The 21441-nt window shown below is 46.5% G+C and overlaps 1 protein-coding gene across 2 annotated transcripts in view; it reads left to right on the forward strand.

Moving 5' to 3' along the window:
* LOC104471159 (hepatocyte nuclear factor 4-beta-like) overlaps positions 1 to 21081 on the forward strand; it is a 22449-nt gene extending 1368 nt beyond the window's left edge. Inside the window, exons 2-10 of one of the 2 annotated variants that reach the window (XM_010086402.1) lie at positions 5160 to 5364; positions 7236 to 7330; positions 13731 to 13837; positions 14881 to 15036; positions 15572 to 15659; positions 16461 to 16613; positions 18477 to 18713; positions 19371 to 19484; positions 20558 to 21081. In XM_010086402.1, coding sequence (XP_010084704.1) covers positions 5160 to 5364; positions 7236 to 7330; positions 13731 to 13837; positions 14881 to 15036; positions 15572 to 15659; positions 16461 to 16613; positions 18477 to 18713; positions 19371 to 19484; positions 20558 to 20694 — 1292 coding nt within the window. In that variant the 3' untranslated portion in view covers positions 20695 to 21081. The remainder of the gene's footprint in view (positions 1 to 5159; positions 5365 to 7235; positions 7331 to 13730; positions 13838 to 14880; positions 15037 to 15571; positions 15660 to 16460; positions 16614 to 18476; positions 18714 to 19370; positions 19485 to 20557) is intronic. The other variant, XM_010086403.1, reaches the window with a different exon arrangement.
* The last annotated feature ends 360 nt before the right edge of the window (positions 21082 to 21441 follow it).

Consider the following 21441-nt stretch of genomic DNA (forward strand, 5'->3'; position numbering starts at 1 on the left):
CAAACTATTTTTTACTTTTTAGAGTGGTACAAATTTCCTCAAAATTCAATGTAATTTTGCAAATTAACTATCAAAACCTGCCTGGGGCTCTCTGTTGTTTCATGCAGTGGAACTGACAGGTTGAGTTTTTTCTGAAGTTTATCTAGATCAGTATTGTGTTATTTGTCTAGCTGTTAATGAGTAACCGGTTCTCTCAGGATCTAGCTGTTTTGAAATTAGCTTGTTTGTCTTGGGTAAGTGTCCTCTTCTACAGTTTGTAAAAGTAACTTCAAAAAAGACTTGAAATGTCCATGCATGAAAATACATTGCTAATCAGCTGCATTTAGTTCCCATAGGTAAATCAAAATAACAGTTCACACAGATATTCTGTAGTTTCAGAAATATTTTTAAGATTGTTAGAATCAAGAAATAATCTCGTTTTAGGTATTTTTAAAAATCTACTGGATTGTTTTAAGCTGTCTCTTTCCCATTATGCAAGATTTCCCCCACTAACTCTACTGGCAGTTTTGCCCTCTATAAACACAAACAGGAAGGGGTGTCATATTTATTTTAATGGACTCAGAACTCTGAATGATTTTAAAAGTGAAAATTAGAATATTTTCAAATAAGGTTACACTTTTTGGAAACCAACTGTTTCCTTCTTTGGAATATTTTTTCATCAGAATTTTTGGTTAGTTAATGATGCAGAGCACTTCCAGTGCTAAGCCTTCTGCTTCAGGCAGCTGCTATTGTTTTGAGATTTTCCTGGATATATATCTTGGATTTTCCACCTTTAAGTAGCCTGTAATTTGACGAACATTTTGAGACCAGTTCAAAGTAAAGAATAGAATCCACTATGGGAGTGAAGGAGGAGTATAAAAGGTTGTCTGTTTTAAACAGAAAGAATGGCAAAAGGAAATGAACAAAAATCAATACTAATCCAGTCTTTCCTTTATAAAATATGCGTTGTAGCTGCAGAAATTTTCCCATTCTGCACAAATTTGTTTCCTTTACCTTGGCTGGCATTATGAGCCATATTCTCACTTGGTTTTTATGTGCTGTTAGTACCCATTTCCTCACGCTCTTGTCAGAGTTGTCATTTTGCTTAAAATATGAAGCATCATTGAAATATTGCACTAATTCTTTAGTCGAGTGTCAGGGAACACTTTCTCCCACAGTGGTGCTTGTTCTCCTCTCTCAGCACTCAAACACCATGCTGATCCTTGACACTTTGGCACAAGGTTGGCGAAACACCTTTCCCAACCCCGCTGCAGCCTGACCCAATTCAGACCACGGAAAAGCCATCGAAGATATTCTGACGGTGCCTGACCATCCCTCAAACTGCATGAGTGCTTGCGTAGAGCTCTGGCCTTTCTGGCTGGCCTCTTTGTCATTGTTACTGTAGGATTTGGGAACACTAAATCAAAGCTATGCTTTATATCTCAAAACCTCCCCCTCTATTTGCTAAAAGCTGATGTAGAAAGCCGCTGCTGACCTGCACATGCTAGCTTTGGTGCTAGCCCCCATCCAAGCCCACGTTTGTGTGCACAGGTTTCGCAATGCTGGCTTTGGCCACCAAGTTTGACTGCGTGTGTATGCCCTAAACCCACATTTACCATCTCTTTACATTCTAGCCCAGCATATGTAATGTGAGGATTTGTTTGCGGCAAATTATGTGCACCAAGACTGGCTTGGATTTCCGGGTAGATAAAAGCAAAAGCCATTCTGGAAAGTATTGCAAGGTAATTCTCCTATACAGTGTGCATCTAGAAGAGATGTAGCCAGTAATATAACCAAAAGGAAAAGCAGCAAAGATCTCTGCAGTGGTCAAGTAACGTGCAGAGCTCCAGACCTGAATGGAAGCCAGACCCCATTCCCCAGCAGCATCTTCACTGAGACCATCCTCACTGTCATCTCTTATCACTGTAAAACTTGGCATCTCCATTTCAGCCTTGGGCAGGTAATGACTTAGATACAGAGGCAGCAGGTAACAAAAATGTGTATGCATTTTGGTTGCAAGCTTGGTTAACCCCGAAGCTGGTGAAGCCACTAGGATACTCTCATCAGCACTAGGTAAGCTGTAGTTCCCAATCTGCACGCTCCTTCTATATAACTCTCAAAAGATGGTTGAAAACTTCAGATTTTTCTGACAGTGAATGTCCAGGACACTCCAGAATGCCTAGTCCTAGTGAGGAGTAAACCACTGGTCTCCAGCTCAGCCTGGGATGCGTGCAGGGTTATGGTCTCTTCTTGGAGAACGTCATCAGTTGCATCTCTCCAGGAGAAACTTCAGAGGAACTGTGACACAGCTTAGGAACTGTTCTGTTACACCATGGTGATGAGGGTCTATAACCAATACACATCTCTGAGCATCTCTCCAGGGTGGTGAGGACAGCTGTGAGCTTGTTTCAGTTGCTGTGAGCCAGCTGAACTCTGACTAGATCCATCCTAGCAGCCCTCGAGCCCACCTCAGTGTGGTGCTGAGCTCCAGGCAGCCCTCCCTCTAGAGAACCACGACCATCAATGAAGCTCCAAGCAGGTTATCGCCTTGTGTCAGGCAGGGCTGAAGTAAATGGTCTGGTCTTCAGCTGATTTCGCTGGCAGACAGCTGTGCTGGTAGGGATCCTGGCTTTCCTCTGCCTTTCCTAGCAGTGATCAGTCCAGGGAAAACCCAGACATTCCCCAGATACATTGAAATAGTCTTCTGATGAACTCAATGTCAGTTGTGCCTTTGCTCTTCTCTAATTCTCATTTGGTACTCATCATTAGTTGGTAGACAGGATTTTGTAATTAAAATTTGTCGTCATAATTAACCTGTGCAAACTGGGTGAGGGCTTTCTTTGTCCTTATGTTTTTTAAATTTCTGTTCACGTTCAACCAAGCTGAAGAGGACACGTGGCTACCTAACAGGGACTGAACTCTTAGCTGTGTCTGCCCTAACATAGAGCCACCCAGCTCAGCTGTAGCCCATGGGCTACAAATGGGGGCAAAATTTGCTAACTTCCATGGACCCTCACGTGCTCAGTGCTGGTGGTCCTTTCTCCAGTAATACTTGGTTTGAGGCCGGATTATTAATTACTTCCTTATACCAGCAAGCAGTTCCTCACATGTCTTGCTCACATAATCCAAAAAAGTCTTCTCTGGTGAGTAAATGCTTTCCAGCATCAGGACCGTTTTGCAATCTGCAGCCAGCTGAAGGATGAAGGGTCCATTGGAGACCCCAACTGTATGGCCTCAGCTTTATTCCTCTGAAGGGAACAGAGAAAGCATGAGTAGAGTGAAGAGAAAGTTGGCTGCCTTATATTTATTTTTGTTGTGCAATTTTTTAAATGGAGTCCAGCACACTCGGTGCATTGGTTTATGGTCATATGTTCCTTCAAAAAAATAGATGGTGCAACAGATGCACAAATATTTAGCAGTACAGAAGAAATATTCTAGTACAGCTAATTTAATACTGAGTTATCAAGCAAAATAAAATGAAGAATCAATGTAAAAAAACCTAAAAATCAACATAAATTGCTATTAAGTACCTCTGACACAGATGATGTTCCCAAAGGACGCAAGAGCCACTTGCTGACAAATGTCAGATCTGGGAGCATCTTATACGTATTTTGGGAACACGTAAATCTCAGTTCCTGTCATTATGACCTCAGAATGATTTTGATGCTGTCATTCTTTCTTGTCGCGTTGCTCCCATCTTGCTACAACCACCTATTTACTCATCTATACATTAGAAGGTGAAACGTGGATCAAAAGGCTTTTTGAGGGGGTAAAAGGAAGTCTGACCTTTGCATTTATGAAGTCTTGGCTAAAAATGTCTTAGTCTTGCCTTACTGGCTTTTTTTTTTTTTTTTTGGCTTTTGATTACAATTTTAATTGCACAGCAAATATTTTCACTATAAATTTTTGACGTGTATTCATATACAAAAATAACTTTCTCTCTCTCTCTGTACATATACGTGTTGTGTGTGGATTACCCAAAGCTATTTTTATGCACCATGCATTAGAAAACTTTCTCTAGACTGTCCAGATGAGATGCCAATTCCTCTGCTTTGAGTAATTTTCTCTAAGGTTTGTCATTGCTACGAGAGCATCTGAGCTTTTCTCATCACTGCCTGTCCCTTCTGCAAGGCAGGATGCGTCTTGTCCCAGAGGCTTTGCTGAGGTCACTGTAGCATGAGATCAGCTCCCTTGGAGCGAAGAACACGCTCCCAGAGGTGCGATAAATTCATAAAACTGTCCTGCAGAGAGTGCCCAGGTCAGGACAGACTCCACAAACATTCCTCCTCTTGGTGAGATGTAAACACTGTCATCTGGGTATTCTCAAGTGTCTCCTTTTTTTTCTTCCCCAAGCTGTGCCTCAAATTAGGAGGATTAAGAGGGCAGCAAGGCTGGTGGTTAAGGCCAAGGGAGGAGTTTAAAGGGGAGCTTTCAGCAGCGTATACACAGGCCAGGCACGGGTAGAGCTATTCCTGCCCCAAATGAGTGGGTGCAAACAGAGGACATGACAGAGGGCATTCATGTGACCTAATTTTAGGTCTCTAATTTAGAAGGTCGATCTTCCTGCACCCCTCTGTTGCTTTCCAGTGGAAAGCAGTGAGCCTCTTCAGAAGGCAATTCAGAGCAGGAACCAGCCTGAGAACTGGAGTGACCTTTGTGGGAGCTGCTGTCTCCATCTTCCAGCTGCAGAGGAGCTCTCAAGTGCAGCCTTTGATCTCCAACACCTCTGTCACGGTCATGAAGCAGTCCACCCTTCCTGCCTCTGCTGTCCCTTCTTTGCTTTCTCCTGATTCACGTTAATGATGTTCTTGCTACTGTCTTCTGTGGGCACCAGCTTTGAACCGCGTTCTCCAGGTGTCTCACTAGGGAGGATGGTGGCTCCCCATCCCTCACATCCAGGTATGGTTTCTCTGCATCTGTCAAGAAAAGAAAAGGCAATTTGTAAATTCTCAAGACTCTGTTGGGTTATGCAGGTTGAAATCTCTCTGTTCACTGAAAAAAACATTGATATAAGACACAAAGCAACTGAGTGACTCTCAGTTCAGGTTGAGGAGAGCACAGCCACCAGTCTGGAGGCTTTCCTAGCATCACACACTGTGTGTGCACATGTGTGTGGGCTGGGTCAGTGCTTTGCTTAAAAAAATCAACTTGCCCTCAGCTTGTTCTGGTTTCCACCACAGAGAGGTCTAACTGTCCCTGTTCTCTGCCCACAGAGGCCATCACAGCTGAATCAGCAAACACCAACCTGCTCACCAACGGCATCAGCTCCCTCTGCTCCATCTGCGGCGACCGGGCGACTGGCAAACACTACGGGGCATCCAGCTGCGACGGCTGCAAAGGCTTCTTCAGGAGGAGCGTCCGTAAGAACCACGTCTACTCCTGCAGGTACCTGTCCCTTCTGCAATGAACAAAGACCATTTATGGAGGCTGTAAATAATTTGGGGTGGAGATCAGGTTGTACAACGGGGCCCCAAGTGCTGAATTACCACGCCGTGAATGCTCAGAGTAATGCTGCAGTTTAGCCTCTGTCTGGAAGATGGGAAGCTAAGGAGTAAGCTAAGTCCTATCTCATCTTGGACCCCGACACCTTTGAGCAATCCATTTCATGAGTTCACCGTCCCTGATTTCCCCATGGTGTAAATCATGGGAAACCTTACAGACCTGAGGATTGACCGGGGTGTATAATACATAAGCACAGCTTCTGGGTGTGGGGTGATGCCATAACTTTATCACAGCCCAGCAAGGGAAAGCCAAGGTGGCAAAGGACCAAAGCTCCCAAGATTTCATCTCAAAAGCAATATTTCTTGATTTTCCCAGCAAAAAGCAACAAGCATCCAAGAACCTGCCACCTCCAAAGCCTCCACCTCCCCCACTGTGTCTCCATTTTTGCTTTGAAATCATTAAACTACGTACACTGACATCTCAGTGATGATTTTACAATCATTCTGAGAACCTAGCGTGGACCAGTGATGATTCACATCCACTTTGGCACACAGGTACACATTTAAGAGAATGTTTTCACCAAGAGGAGGACATAAATTACACAGCTGCTATCTTGGTTGACCTTAGAAAAATGGTGTTTATTTTATCACAGGAGGAAGGGGAGGAAAAAATCCTGAATGCACTCAAGCCCTTCATCTCTAATTAAAACCTGGAAGTTTTCTTTCTGTTCCAGAGCTCTTCTTTCTGCAATGGTGTTCCAAATTTTTGCAATGCGAGTCACCCTGTTTGTTCAAAATGCTTCTGGGCTCCTTATCACTTCAGGACACACCAGGGTCCTGGGGTGACAGCAGTGTCCACCCACATGATGCCCATCCCAGGAACTGTGAGATCCCTGCAGGAGGACACAACAGCTCCTGCTGATTTCTTTTTCATCTCAGTCTCCTGGGAGCAGAGTTGTTGCCCCTCCCCAGGAATCCATGAATCTCTGCGATATTTGGCAGCTCAGGGAACATCCACAGCATCAAAGCCGAGCAAACGGCAAATGCTCGCTTGTCTGTACATCCTTATTAGGTGAGCCGCGCTGTTTTTAGCCCAGCTCTGAGCTCTGTTGTTTATCGCAGACGTAAATTCCTTGGAAAGTCTTCTGGTCTTTGTACCTTTGGCTTTTTACCAGCCTGGAAAAGTGCCTCAGCTTTTACAACCCGATGATGGTCCAGGAGCAACCCACACCGTATCCTCTCTGCACGGCAGAATCCTCTTCCATCACTTCACCCACCATGGCAAGAGCTGCCAAGCCTACACGGGCCACCCCTTGAACAGCACATAGGTTCCTAAATAACCTGTCAAAACGAGTAGGAATTAGGAGGCCACGTGTGGCTGCAGACACAAAAGGGCTGCGGTCCACAGTGTAATTATTGTTCGCAAAGCAGGGCTTGTTAACAAGTGGGATCAAACGAGCTCCAGCACTGAACACCCAGGAACTGTTTGAAAGTGGGAGATGGGTTTCCTACACTGCCAGGCACTGGCATCACTTGAGTCACAGTCACGTTTTCACAGCCAAAACCATCCCAGTCCTCGCAGGGTGGGTGGTCTGAGATCGCTGTGCTCCCTGGCAGGAACGGCGGTGGGGAAGACGAGGAACTGGGCTAAGCCAACCTTGAGTTGAGCCATTTCTTGGAAACCGTTGGCTCTTCTCTGGGTTGAGGCAGTGTGCAGCTCAGTGATGTCTGGGGCTGTGTTTGGGGCTGCTCAGGGTGAACGGGGTGCAGACACCAGGCTGGATGCTCCATGTTTTATTTCCCATCTCCTCCCAGGTTCAGCCGACAGTGCGTGATAGACAAAGACAAGAGGAACCAGTGCAGGTACTGCAGGCTGAAGAAGTGCTTCAGAGCTGGCATGAAGAAAGAAGGTAGGTGCAGAGAGACATCTGCAAACCACTCAGTGCTGTCTCTGGCCCTGCTCCCACTGCAGAGCACGGTGGAGGGCAGCGGCAGCCCTGGCCCATGGGGAGGACGCTTGTGTGTCACAGTGAGAGATTTCTTGTTGTTGAAGCTGAAAGCCCCATTTCCTGTCTCAGATGGGAAATTAAATTAGAGCTTTGCAACAGCATTCACCCATCCTGGGAGGCTGCTCTTTAGGATATTTTTATACTGGGAAAGGAACAGGCTTCTTCAGGGTTTATTTAGCCTCTAATTGTTTCACAGGAGAAAATCCCTGCTACTGCGACTCCTGATCCCAGCTGTGACAATCTCAGTGAGGACCCACCATCGTCCATCTCACCCTTAGGACAAGTTACAGCCTACAGACATGAACACGATGGTGAGGGAGCTAGAAAGGAACTGGAGAGGAGTTCCTCTTCGTGTCACCGAGTTAAACACCCCTTACCCACGGGGTGAGATCATGGTCCCGCTGGGACCAAGGGGAAATTTGTCTCTGATTTCTGGTAATTCATAAGATTTCACTGGTGATGAAAAAATCTTTACAACCTTCTGACCATATGTTTTCCAGGAGAATAAGGGTGTCTTGCAATTTGGCATAGGTCATAGGTGTAGCAAAAATGCCTGGTGGTTTGATGAAAAAAATAGCCCTCAAAGTAATCAAGACCAAACAGAAGCATTTCTGGTCAGTCATAGATGAGGATGGAGCCAATTGCCGGTGCAGCAAGGAAGGAAAGGCTGAAATCTGGTTATCAGCTCCATTCTTTGAGGTGAAGCATGATTTTTATTGTGCTTATGGTAAAAGTTATAAAACCTTGTCTCTTGCCTTCATTATTGATTGCAGCCCAATGGGAGATGACTCATTTCAAGTTCCACATAGTCACATTCTTTGAAGCTTTTTTATGAGTGCACAGTCAGGTTGTGTGCTCACAAACTGCTCCTGTGTTTGGGAAGGAAGATTTTAAAGCACCTTGAGCAACTGTTTTGCAGAAATCAGCTTCGCTGACCAGAGCTATATCCAAAGCATGTGTGCAGGACCACGACAGAAAGTTTCTTGCACAATTGTGTGCACAAAAAGAACACAGCTATTTGCTTTAGGGTGGTTCTAGATTAATATTAAACAGTATTGCGAAGCATTAGGGAAAAAGAGAAGCCATGTCTTGGGATAGGGCAGTATGAGGATGATACAAATGTTTGTGCGTAATTTGTTGGTGGCATGGACCAATTCATGAGACCGCAGCTGTGACATCCACTCTCCATGTCTCCTCTTGTCCCAGCGCTGGCACGCAAGAGTTTGATAGCCTCCTTCTCTGGCACATCACTTTTCAGACAGATCATATAATAGTGTTCAGACTTTCCAGGGTGTGGTAATAGCATTGTTTATTCACAGTAGAGGAGAAGAAGCTGGAAATGATCCTTTTCCCTGCCTGTCTGTGACAATACACCTGGGGTGGGGTTAGCAGGGCTGTGTCACCCCCGCACACTCCCCACGGCCCCACCGCTCAACGGGTGCGTGTGCAATTTCAGAAAACTTGCTGTTTCCCAGCAAAACTAACTGATAAACTGGCATTTTGGATCCAGAGGAATTTTTCCCTGTGTTGTAAGAGTGATGTGACACATATGGATCTTTCTTTCTCTTTTGGAAGCAACTCTAGTGCATAAGGGATTGAGAGGGGCTATACAATCTCGCCTGGTGGAAGGGAAATTTCTGCCTAAAAAAAAAGGCATATGATGCAAATACGAGCTTTAAACAGGGTGTCCATAGGGGCAGAGTGCAGGTGCAGGGCCGAGGCTCTCAGCATGGGCTGGTCCTGGGGGCACAGTGCAGTTGGGCTGTAGGTTCACTATGGGGCTGGGGCAGAGGTGGTTGAGAAAAGCATCAGCGGGGTCCTTTAGATTGTCATGTTTGTACCCTCCTGCCTTCAGAAAGGACCAAGACTGTCCCACACATGAGCCCTGCACCTCCAGACTTGTGCATTGAGATGGAATCCAAGTTCCATCAGCACCAGTGAGAGCAAGAAGGGGCCAAAACTTGAGTCTTGTGGAAAGTTCGGTCCCCAGATTTCATATAAATTAGCTCATTTGGGGACTTTACTATCCCAATTACATTTTTGATATCAATAATTCGCTTTAATAACTACAAGTAAACAATCGTTAAAGTTGGGATGAGGGGAGAAGAAAAGGCTTGCTTGAACGCAAACCTCTTCTTGTCTCCTGAAACACCACTATGATCAGGATTTAAGACTTTGACAGGAGTTTCACTGCTTTATTCTTACTTGGTGGCTAAGGCTGGGACTGCACAGCAGGGTGGTCTGGGTGGTTCAGGGGTGTTCTGGTTGGTCTCTCTGATTTTCTCCCTTTGCACAGGAGAAGGTTCGATTTCTATTGTTTTGTGCAATGCTGCTGGACAGGTTTTTGGTCAGGACAGCATCAGTGAACGAGGAGTGTACCAGGTCCTTAAACATCCAAAGAAAACAGCAGGATGCTATTTTTAGCATCTTACTAAGATCATGTTTAACCTTGAATAAATCAGCAGGGTGTGATTTCATCTACTCACAGGGAGTTGAAAATCTGAAAACTTGGAAGTCTTTAGAAATGCCAGCACTGCACTGTCAGGATTCAGTTTGCTGGCAAAAAAAGAGGGGTTAATATTTAACCTCTCATCCCCTTTAAAGTAATTTATGAATGTACATGAACTCCTTTAGTTATACGCAGAACTAAAAAGAATTATTGTATCACCTATGGCCACAACACGGTGGGAGGATTTGAAGCTATTTTCTATTTATTTTTGTTAAATTGGACAGGTTTACGGGAGAGATTTATTAGTGTTTCACGGGACCTCTATCTTGTTTCATACCTTTTGTTTGCACATCTCTTCTGCCAGCTTTTAGAAGGCTGAGACTGCAGTTTATTGCAAAGATGGATGGAAAATTAAAGGATCTTCCCCACTTTGTGACAGCCATAAATCAGGCCAGAAGCCCGGGAAATGATTACAGGTGCATGTACCATTGGGATTTATTTGCAAATAAAATATACCACACCCACAAAATCCGAGGTAGCTTGGGGGAAAAAAAAATTCTTTGTGCATATAAATTAATCAGGCAGCAGAAAGGGTAATTTATTGGTGGGGACAGAAACGCTGTGGGTACTGGTGAATGTGGGCTGGGTGCTCACACCTCCTCCTCCTGCTCTCTCTTTATGCCATTTATTAATCCATTTCTAACTCCCTTGGCGTTAAATGGGGATGTTTTTAGTGGAATAATAATGGAAATGGTAACTCCCATGTGGGCAGAGCTTTAACCTCTGCAGTTGCCGTGGAAAGTTACCGGTTTGCTGCTGGCTCCTTCCGATCAATGCCTCTGCCCGTATTTATCGGACTCCCCGGAGCTTCCTCATCCCAGGCTCTGTCCCTATGATGTGGCAAGGCAGCAAGGACAAAATGTTTGGGAAACACGGGTTTGTTGCAATCCCACAAACACGCCGCTGTTTGCTCAACAGCTGCCGCGCGTGCTCTGCAGCCTGCCCACCCGCTGCCATCCTGGATGCATCCCTCCTATGGCTCCTCTACATCAGACGGAGAATATGTTTGTTTTCCCATCTGCTTCCCATAGTCAGGGCATGCCGTGGCCGTGGACAATTCCCCAGAGGGAGATGCATGCACTGTCGGCCTTCTGTTCCCTTTCCCCCAGGGAAAGCTGAGTCGGGGCCGTGCTGTCCCTGGCCAGCAGCATCGTGGGGACTCGCTCCCACTGATGTCCCCTCATGTAGGGCTGCAGTGACCCTTCCTGGTGTTTACTGGTTTTGGGAACTGGAGTGCTGTGGAAAGGACAGGATCAGAGAAAAAAAAATAAGTGAGCAAAGCTTTTGCCAAGGATGTATGGAAATAGTGTTCTCTGGGAGGCAGTGGGGTCCGGCACGGGGATTTTAGTCCTTCCTGCAAGTTTGCTGAGTTGTACTGGCTGCAAAGCCAAGATCATGTCTGAGCCCAGCACACCCCTCAAGCACTCCCGATGCCTCACCACGGCTGACCTATCCCTTCCCTTTTACAGGCACAATAAATACAGCAATATAATTACCCCACAGTAATAGATTAATTTTGTGGCAGGTGAAACATTAACTCCCTTTTGTATCTAATTCCATCACATCTTGGGTACTTTCAGCGATAACACCCCAATCACCTTGAGAAAGTCGCTCTGTACCATCCACTTACACTTGAAGATTGAGCTTATCAGAGCATGAGGGAAGCACTGAAATATGTGCCATAAAAAGACTCGGGAGAAAAACAAGCTGAGGCTTCTTAGAGGAGTCTGTTATCGGGGGCTGGGACCATGTTTGGCTGAGTTTGTAGGACTTATGTAAAATATGATGTGTAACTTGGTTGGAAAGGTAAAATCTGTATCTCTTCTTGTAAGTGGGGAAAAAAAGAGGTTCATCACCCCTACATGGGGGAGCATCTGATATGAAACCAGGCACAGAAGGTTGGGTGGGGACTTTCCAAGGACGTCAGTGATGACATGGACCTGGGTGGGCTTGGTTCTACCCAATGCTGGATGCTGCTGCTCATCTTTCTGGTGTGCCAAAAAAAAACCCCATGAAGGGTTAATCTATTCTGAAGATTAATCCTAGATTATGGTTCCTACAACCACCTTCACCTTCAGACTGGTGGGGATTTCCAGCTGAACAGCTTCTTCCACCACCACCCCCATGCACAGGGTAATGTCTGATGCTGTCTAAGGTAGGTTAGCAGAGCCTCCTAAGGTTTTTTTTTTTTTCTCTAAATTGATGTCTAATTGCCTCTATGTAGTATCCACAGCCTGAAAAGACTCAATAATATGTATATGTGTTGCATTTTTTTTACAAATGGATGTCACCATCCAGTCCCATGCAGCCATTCAGGCAAGGTTGGCTGCGAGGTGCAAAATGGGTTTGGTGGCTGGACCCCCCCAAGCACACCCAGCTCAGCAGCGAGAGGGTCCCAACTGACAGCAAGGCTAAGCCCCAAATCCTGGAAAACAAATACTACGCTCCTGCTGATAACGGGAGATATTGATTTTTGTCACTGCTGCTTGTTTTCTGCCCTTTCACTTTGTTGGCCCCTGTCAGAGGTTGGTTAGGAAAACAGAGCCGTGGCTGGACCTGAGCTGACAAAAAAACCTGCCTTCCCACCCTGTGTGTCCCCTCCTTCGCATGAATTCAGAGAAACATGCCCCGTGCAAAGAGTGATGCTTGCTCTAAAGCAAGCCTGGGAGCATGGCAAAATCTCGAAAGAAGGATGAAGTGATTTTGCTGACTTTGCAAAAAAAATCATTGCTGGAAAAATCTTCTCCAGTGGCCACTTTTGAGACAAAACCCCACTGTTTCACATCCAAGGGGTTAAAGCTCAGAGTGAGTTGTGCTTTGACGTCTCTGTCTGAGTCATTCCCCCTAAATAAACCAAAAGGAGCCTGGGATTGCCCTGTGAAGGAGGAGGGATGTGTTGCGTTACCACCACACCCTAAATCTTCCCGCTCCCTCTGCTTTAAGGACCTGACAATTCCCTTTCTGGGTTGTACGTAGCCAAGACATAGGAGCTGTTAGGAAAACTCTGAGTCTGTGTTCAGCTCCCTCCTCCAGCCCCATGTGGGCTTGTGTGCTGCTGGATGGAGGCAATAGGGCTGAAACATTGAAACCAAGGTTGGACTAAGTCTAAATTCTGTTTTTTTCTCTGCTGCTGTTTTACTGGATGGCTGCAGTGGAGGAAAGTCAGTTCTTGGAGCCTGTGTTGCAAAAATAAACTGCTGGAGTGCAATAAATCCCTTCTGTTCAACGTGAAGGGTTGATGGAGCGTGGGGCTGGATGTGGCTTGTGCTGCAGGGAAACAGGATGGTTTAAAGGGTGGAGAAGACCTCAGAAAATTGGCATTTTTTTTCTAATTCATTGTGGCATGTTCATACCTTTCGGTCTGTGAAAAGCCCAGGGCTGATCTGCACTCTGCTGTGGTCACCCCAGTGTGGCCAAGGTGCCTTGTGTCACTAACAGTTCAAGACTGTTGCCTTGAACTTGTTGTCTTGCCCAAGTGCAAAGTGTCAACATCAAATGCCCAAACTCCCCGTGAGCTGCATCCAACCCAGTGGGACCAGCTCACGTCCCACCGATGCTGCTCTAACTGCCAACTGCCCTTATCTCCCTCCATTGCTCCTGCGCTTGGTCTGCCCCCTCTCTGGTGGCCTTTTCCTCTCCCCAGGGACCTGTTTAATCCTACTCCAGCATCCAACAAGGGCAGAGGGTGCTGCAGGCACACCATCCACTCCTCTTTGGGGACTTCAGGTGACAGCAGCCATCAGCTGTGTGGGAAGTTTCTTGCTAACACACCCGTGCTCGCTGTCGTTTCAGCCGTGCAGAACGAGCGCGACAGGATCAGCATCCGCAGGAGCAGCTACGAGGACAACAGCTCCCTCTCCATCAACGTGCTCACGCAGGCTGAGGCCATGGCGCAGCAGGTATGAAACATGGGGACAACCCTCCAAATGAGCCTCCAGCTATTCCACGTGGGGTTATAAACTCACTAAACCAACCAGGGCTGGACATTTTCCTGCCCTTGGATGGCTCTTGCACAAAGCCACAGGGAAGAAAATGCATTAAAAATAGGCAAAAGCAGACAGTAACAATCCTTGGTGCATTATCAAGGCAACATGGAGCAGATACAGACTTTGGTGTGTGGGATGCAAAACTGCAATTCTGAGGGCTGGAGGATGTTGCATACCCCGGGTCCCCTCTGCTCCCAGCCTGAATTGTTGCTGCACCCCTAAAACCTCCCTGTATTTCATGCAGAAGTTTATCCCTCCTTGCTGCCTGCTCTGTCCTGTTCAGAACATAATGTTCCCGTCATGGTCAATTATACTACTTCTAGTAACTTCTTCACCAGGGCAACAATTATAGGGGAGAAAAATAAAGCTAATAAAAATTCCGGGATTCAACTAATGCTGATTGCTTTCTTATTTCATGTTCCAGAATGAATTTCACCCTGCGTGTCCGTTACATTCTTATGCAAATATCCTTTCTCCACTGAAACACGCAGTCCAGATGTTGCGTGTTCCATGCAGCAGTCTGTCCACTTCCCCTTCAAAAATGATTATGTTTTAACCCTCTCCTCCCCACCCAGCTCTTTAGAGATTGAAATTGGGGGGTTTTGTCCCAGACAGCAACTTGGGGAAGAAAGGCTGGATGCATTTCATGTGTTTGGCTGGTTTAAGGGATTGATGGGAAGCTGAGCCCCAGTGCTGCTGGCTGCTGCTAGGAATGGGAATATGAATCAGATTGTGTCCTGAGCCAGCCGGGAGAGTGGGAGGGAGGAGGAGGAGGGAGGGGTGTGTGTTGGGACTGAGCACCACCTCGTGGAGGCTCCGCCATGGGCGGTGTGTTGGACAGGATACGCTGAGCACATCAGTGTGCATCCACAATGGCAAACGTCTTCTCGTTGTGGTCAAGGATGGCAAACCAGCACCGATCTGGTTCCAACACAACTGGGTTGTTTCTCTTCCAGTATTCATCGCCGAGCCCGGTGCACAGTGCGGACATTGCAATGAAGAAGGTTGCGACCATCAACGACGTGTGCGAATCAATGAAACAGCAGCTTCTGGTGCTGGTTGAATGGGCAAAATACATCCCAGCGTTTTGTGAGCTCCCGCTTGATGACCAGGTAAAATGCAAATTCCTCGTCCCTACAAACCTTCGACGGGAATTCCCAGCCGTACCTTGCAACAGGAGAAGCTGTCATTAACACAGAGATCACCCTGTGCAGAGCAAGAAACTAGGAGGAGAGAGAGAATATAAAGGACAAGGGATTGATTGAAAATAAGTCGAGTAGCCAAAGTCCCCCAAAATACAATAGAGTTGGTTACTGCAGTCAAAAAAGGACCCAGTAAAAGACTGGTTGTCCCTTTATTGGTACCTGATAGTTGAATAGAAAAAGCTATTTATTGCCTAAGAACTCCAATTAAGCCCCTCTTTGCTTTTTCAATTGAAAACAACTTTTTATTTAGTTTGCCATGAATGTAGCACTTCTGCAAAGCGAAGATACACTAATAATTTCTAGCTCTTAATAGTACTTTATCTATACACCTGACATATCTAAGCAAACACCAAATTTGGCTTAATTTAAACAGCACCAGCCCACCACTCTGTTCTCTGCTTTTCAAACATAGTATTATTTCTTTCTTCTGTGCCACCTGCAGGTTGCCTTGCTCAGAGCCCACGCAGGGGAACACCTGCTCCTCGGGGTGGCCAAGCGGTCCATACCATACACCGATTTTCTGTTATTAGGTAAAGTAGTGAAATATGCTCCTGCTTTTATATTTTGCACACCTGAGTCACTGCCAAGTATCCTGCCTGCCTGAAATCCTCTCTGCACTCCTGGGCATGGTCTGGACATCTGGCTGGAGACTAAGTGCTTGGGAATGTCTCTGGAGAGACGTAAAAAAGGAGAAAGCAGATTCACTGGGACTTTTACATCTCTTCCCTTACCGCTTTGAAATTGTGGATGAGAAAACTCCCAATATCTAAATGCATCTCAAGCTGCATTGCCTTGTTTTTGTGTCTGAAATCGTCAGGACACAGGCAGTGAAGTATTTGGGTATCAGTGCTTAAAACCTTAGCAGAAAGGTCTATTAAAAATTATAGGTATTTCTTTTTCATTTAACTCTTTTCCACCAAAAACACAGGTGGGATTATTCTTGGAAAAATGAGAATACTGGCCTTGAAAGCCACACGTTAAGGAAAAGAGGGAGAACTTTGTTTAAAATTAAAAAAAAAAAAAAAAAAGAGACACACAAAAAAATGCAATACCACTTGCAAACAGATGCTAAGTGCAACAGGGTAAACGAGCAGAACGTGGAGCAGGCTTTGTGTACAGTGTGGGGGCACTGACACATGCAAATGAGATAATTAAGGACCAAAAAATGAGATCCACGGCTTGTTTCTCAATTGTGAATCTGAATCTGAAGCTGCACACTGGAAATCTGCTGCATATGGGCCCTGGGACTGTCTGGAAACATGCCTTGGGGTGACTTCTGGAATGAGACCCTGTCCACAGAGCTAGAATGAAAACTTCTCTTGTCTCCCCAGGGAATGACTTCATCATCCCAATGCACTGCCCAGAGCTGGAAATCGCCCGTGTGGCCACCAGAATCCTGGACGAGCTGGTGAAGCCCTTGCGGGACATCCAGATCGATGACAATGAGTACGCTTGCCTTAAAGCCATCATCTTCTTTGACCCAGGTAAGCTTCCTTCTTGATTGCTGAGCAATGCCGGGGCTTGAAAAAGAGTTGAGGGCTCTCCAATAAGCAGGAAAACCCCTTGGCAGCAGCTCTGCATCTCACCCTGCCTCTGCTGCAATGAGCAATACCCAGTAGAGCAGCAAGGACATGTTAGAGGTGACCTGTTCCTGACCACTTCACTATTTAGCGAGTATTAACTCCAGCCAGATGGATGTGCAAGACTTTGCAGACCCTGGAGGAGTTTTGCTGTTTCTGTAGCTTGGCTCCAGGAAAGCCCATCAGTCTGAAGTGAAGGAGATGGCTATGAAGGACATATATGCCTAGAGTGAATTATGCATAAGTGGAGTCAACCGAGCAGCAGTGTGGAGCATCCATCAGGGCTCAGAAAGCAGCATTAAAAACCACCGAGAGCTGGACCATTCCGAGTACTCGGAAATAGCAAGGCTGTCTGCTAATGGATCTTGCTGGCAGCCAGTACTGACCGAGGGCAGGGCTGATCCCTACAGGCTGGAGAACAGGGAAAGACACAAACAACAGCTTGTTTTGAGCCTTTGCTGTATTCTCATTCCACAAACGTGGGGGTTTCTGTCTCAGGCCAGGTTTCCCCCAAACACTCCTGCAGAATTCTCCATGCCTACGGCACACACACAACCTCCTCTCGGTACAACACTCCAGTCCTTCAGCGTGTGTTGCCCTGCAGCTTGGAGAAGTGATGGGGGAAAATCCCAGGTCCAGGACAGTGCCCTTTTGGGATCTATCAGCGTGGAGAAATTAGAGCATCTTCCATCAGCCACTTTATGCTGTGTTTGCTGGTTTGAAATCAAGATACGGGAGTTTTAGGAACATCATGAACCTTGGCTTGCCAAAGAGCCTGCTGTAAACCTGAGTCAGGGTGGTGTTATCAAACGGAGTCGGACAAATTACCTTCTCAGCTGATCGGTATCTCAGTGAAGCTTGAGAGCATTGTGGCAGTGAGGCGCTGTGATTTCATCTAAAAGGAAAAATGCAAAGCTCTACAGAAGTGAAATCCATTCACATTAACATGGAGGCGTGTCCATAGGGTTACATGCTGACGTACAAAAATTTGTTAAAAACTTGAGCTAATCTCTTGGCATGATGATCCCTAAAATGTGGTGCTTGTGGATTCTTTGTAGACAGGGAAGGAAATATTCCAGTGAGCCAGAAGTCCCAGTTTTGGATAGCAAGAGGGGAAGGAAGCTGTAAATCCCGGCACTTCACCCCACCCAGAGTGGACATTTACCTGCTTGAGCAAAACTGGACCAGCAGTCCATGAAAAACACATCAACCTCAGGTCAAAGACAGGAAATCAAGCTGAGATCTGATGCTGCAGTGGGTGTAATTACAGCACACAGGCACTGAACCCGCATGGATGTAGTGGCAGCAGTTTTCAGGGGAAGATTCCAGGTCATTTCCTCGGAAGGACAAATACAGTTCAACTTCTACATCCTTCCTTTTCACTAATGGCAGTAGCCAAACATATCCATCTGAAGCAAGCTCTTATTTTCTTACTGTTTCCCCTCAAATTTCCCTTATTGTTTCCCTACGAGATACGAAACAGTGGCATTCCAACGCTAATCTGTCCGATAAACTCGGAGACTCCGTCCATCTGAAGCAAGCTCTTATCTTCTTACTGTTTCCCCTCAAATTCCCCTTATTGTTCCCTATGCGATACGAAACAGTGGCATTCCAACGCTAATCTGTCCGATAAACTCGGAGACTCCGCGATGTAATTGTCCGAGGATCACCAGCATCTCGTCCTTTTCCCTCTAGCACCCGACCGACAGGGTCCCATTTTCTGGTTACACAGACCACCAAGTCACTTCATTTTTTTCCTCCTCCCAGACTGCAAAGGCCTGAGCGAGCCCGGGAAGGTGAAGAACATGCGCTTCCAGGTCCAAGTCAACCTGGAGGACTACATCAACGATCGCCAGTACGACTCCCGCGGCCGGTTCAGCGACATCCTCCTCCTGCTGCCGCCCTTACAGAGCATCACCTGGCAGATGATCGAGCAAGTCCAGTTCGTGAAGCTCTTCGGCGTGGCCAGGATTGACAGCTTGCTGCAGGAGATGCTGCTGGGAGGTACGAACCCTGCTGAGAAAGGACAGCAAGGCTGGTTTATTTCAAAGGCATTACAGGGTTTTGTGTCTGGGTTTGTGTCTTTCTCTGGAGGATGTAGAGAGAACTTGGTCTTGGGAGGAGGGAGGCGAAGGCTGAGGTTCAGCTGTAGCTTAACCATGAGTCCTTCTCGCTTCGGTCCAGTCCCCAAGCCATTTATTTCTGAAAATCTGCCCCAGCAACATTTTTTATAGAAATGGGTACATCCTGTGGTGCTTTGCACCAGCGGGGCACTCAAATTTTGGGCAACCCACCAAACTGATGAAGATTGCAAGAAGAGAGCACAGTTTTTGTTATCAATGTGCAAAAGTTATAACTATATGGGCAACCCTGATAAGAGCAGCAGCTGGGACACACATGGAGCCAGAGGAACAGGGCAGTCGGTTATTAGGTGGAACCCCAGCATCCAGGGAGGTTGTCCCTAGACAGTGAGAAGGCTGAGAGCAAAGAGGACAGTGCAGCAAAAAGGAAGCAAAAATGAGCCAGGACATGAACTCCCACCCACACAGGTCTTCCACATTCTCTGGAAAAAAAAAAAGAAAAAAAAGGAAACTTGGCCCAGAGCATCTGGGTTCTGGCTAACTATGCAAAGAATGATGTCTTTTCCCACTTCCACTGCAGGAACCACCGTTGATCTCCAGTACCAGGCAGGACCTCCCAACATCAACCTGGAACCGCTGCCAGGACACGTCCTCCCGAGCAACATGAGCTCTGTGATTCACACCGCTCCAGACCGTATGTGGCCATTTCTGTGCTGATAGTGTCAGTATAACGAAGGGACTGGGCAGGAGAAGCAGTTAACAAAAAGACTTTTAGGTTTCTTATTTATTTATTTATTATTTGTTATTGTTGAGCAGCCTGGTCTAGTGGGAGGTGTCCCTGCCCATAGCAGGGGGGATGCAACTCGATGATCTTTCAGGTCCCTTCCAACCCAAACCATCCTGTGATTCTATCATTCTATTATTCTGTGATTATATATTTAAGAGCAATACTCGAATCAGAGTTCACAGCATCCCCCTTGCTGACTCCTTTACTCTGCAGCCTGAAAAAAATTCTTCTAAAAGAGAAGTTGAAAAAAAAAAAAAAGAGCTCAAGATTGGTGACAGTGTGTTTCCACGAACACGGGCAGCACTGGGAAATACCCCAGAGCGGCACACGCTGTTATTAGTGGCGAGAGTTTCTCTATGTAAAGCGTCTTGGTTGCTGTCAGCCAGCACATGACATGACCTGAATACAAGACCTTCTTCAACCACTCTGGGCACTTTTGCTAGACAAGGGCTTTTTGTTAAGGAGTTTATCCACTGCAGCAGCAAATGGACCGTGCTACTGAGAAAAAAATTAGAACATGAGTTGCTATTTAACAGCCATGTGTGCACATACGGTCTCCTTCTGCCAGTTACGATCATACACCTCTTGTAGCATATTTTGCTGTTCCTCAGCCATATAAATGTTGGAATCATGTATTTTAGCTTTAAATTTTTTTTTTTTTTTTTAAGCCACCTTGCAGCAAGGGAGATTAGAGAGATGCTGAGCTCTGTAAATGAAGCAGTGGCCAGCAGGTTGAGCGCTCCTCTGACGAGGAGAGGAAGGATTAAAAAGCAGTAGGGAGCACTTCCCAAGTGCAAAACACGGAGAAGAGTGGGTCCATGCCTACCAGCCCACCCTGTGCCCCATCACAGACCAGGAAGGAAGAATATGCATGAACACGCCTGAATTGGGGATGGATCCCCCTGTCCCACCCCCCAGGCTCCTGCTCCATCAAACAACATCCAGGTCCACGTTAACTCTGTTTCTTGTCTCTCCTACAGCATCTCCTGACACATCCCTTCCATCTCCTTCAGCAAGCACAGGCAGCGAAGACTATAAACTAGGCTCTAGCGCAGGACCCAACGCCGTCGCGCAGCTCCTGCCGCAGCCAGTGATACCCAAGCAGGAGATTTTATAGGGAGAGGTGGAAGGAGAAGCTGGGAGCAATGTGGAAACCCTGCCGAAAGTGAACCCGGGCCCTTTCTCTTTGCAGAGGCAAAGCACAGCAACCCCCTGCCTGTAGCCGCATCTGCCGGTCGCAAAAAAAGTGAGCCGAGCATCACCTACCAGACCGCATCGGGAGCCTCGCCACGGGTCTGCCCACCGCCATCACCCCCATTTCACAAGCGATTGGGGTTCATGCTCTTTTCAGTAGGACCAAGACTGTACCTGACTGCATTTGTTATCAGCTTGGTGTGACCACGACCCTTTTGAAGCCTTCGGCCGCTATCTTCATAAAACCAAACACCTTACACAGCTCCTGGTAACTGCTAATGAGTGCAGCGTGTCTCGAATTGTCAGTATGAAAACATCTATTCCCATTAAAAATTTAATTGCAGTCCCATTGTTCCTGCTGCATGTGAAGCTTTAGGAAGAATGTCTTCCTAACCCTCAGCAGGGCAAAGCTTCCGTATTCTGCACAGACGTGTCTTGCTCCGCAGAGACCAGCTAATGCATCATGCTGGTCAGTTGTTATTTGGGGTCAGGACTGGCAACATTTTGCTATTTTTTGTAATTTCCAGTATATCTAGAGTCCAGTTGTGAGTCATTTGTGCACATTTCTTGTCTGCACATCAAAGACAGCTCCAAGGATCACTCCATCAGAGCGTGGTGGCTGGTGAAACCCACACCGGGCAGGGAGCTCGAGAAGCTGCTTGGCATCTTC

This window comes from Pterocles gutturalis, unplaced genomic scaffold (assembly GCF_000699245.1).
Source record: "Pterocles gutturalis isolate BGI_N339 unplaced genomic scaffold, ASM69924v1 scaffold2356, whole genome shotgun sequence".
NCBI classification, from domain to species: domain Eukaryota; kingdom Metazoa; phylum Chordata; class Aves; order Pterocliformes; family Pteroclidae; genus Pterocles; species Pterocles gutturalis.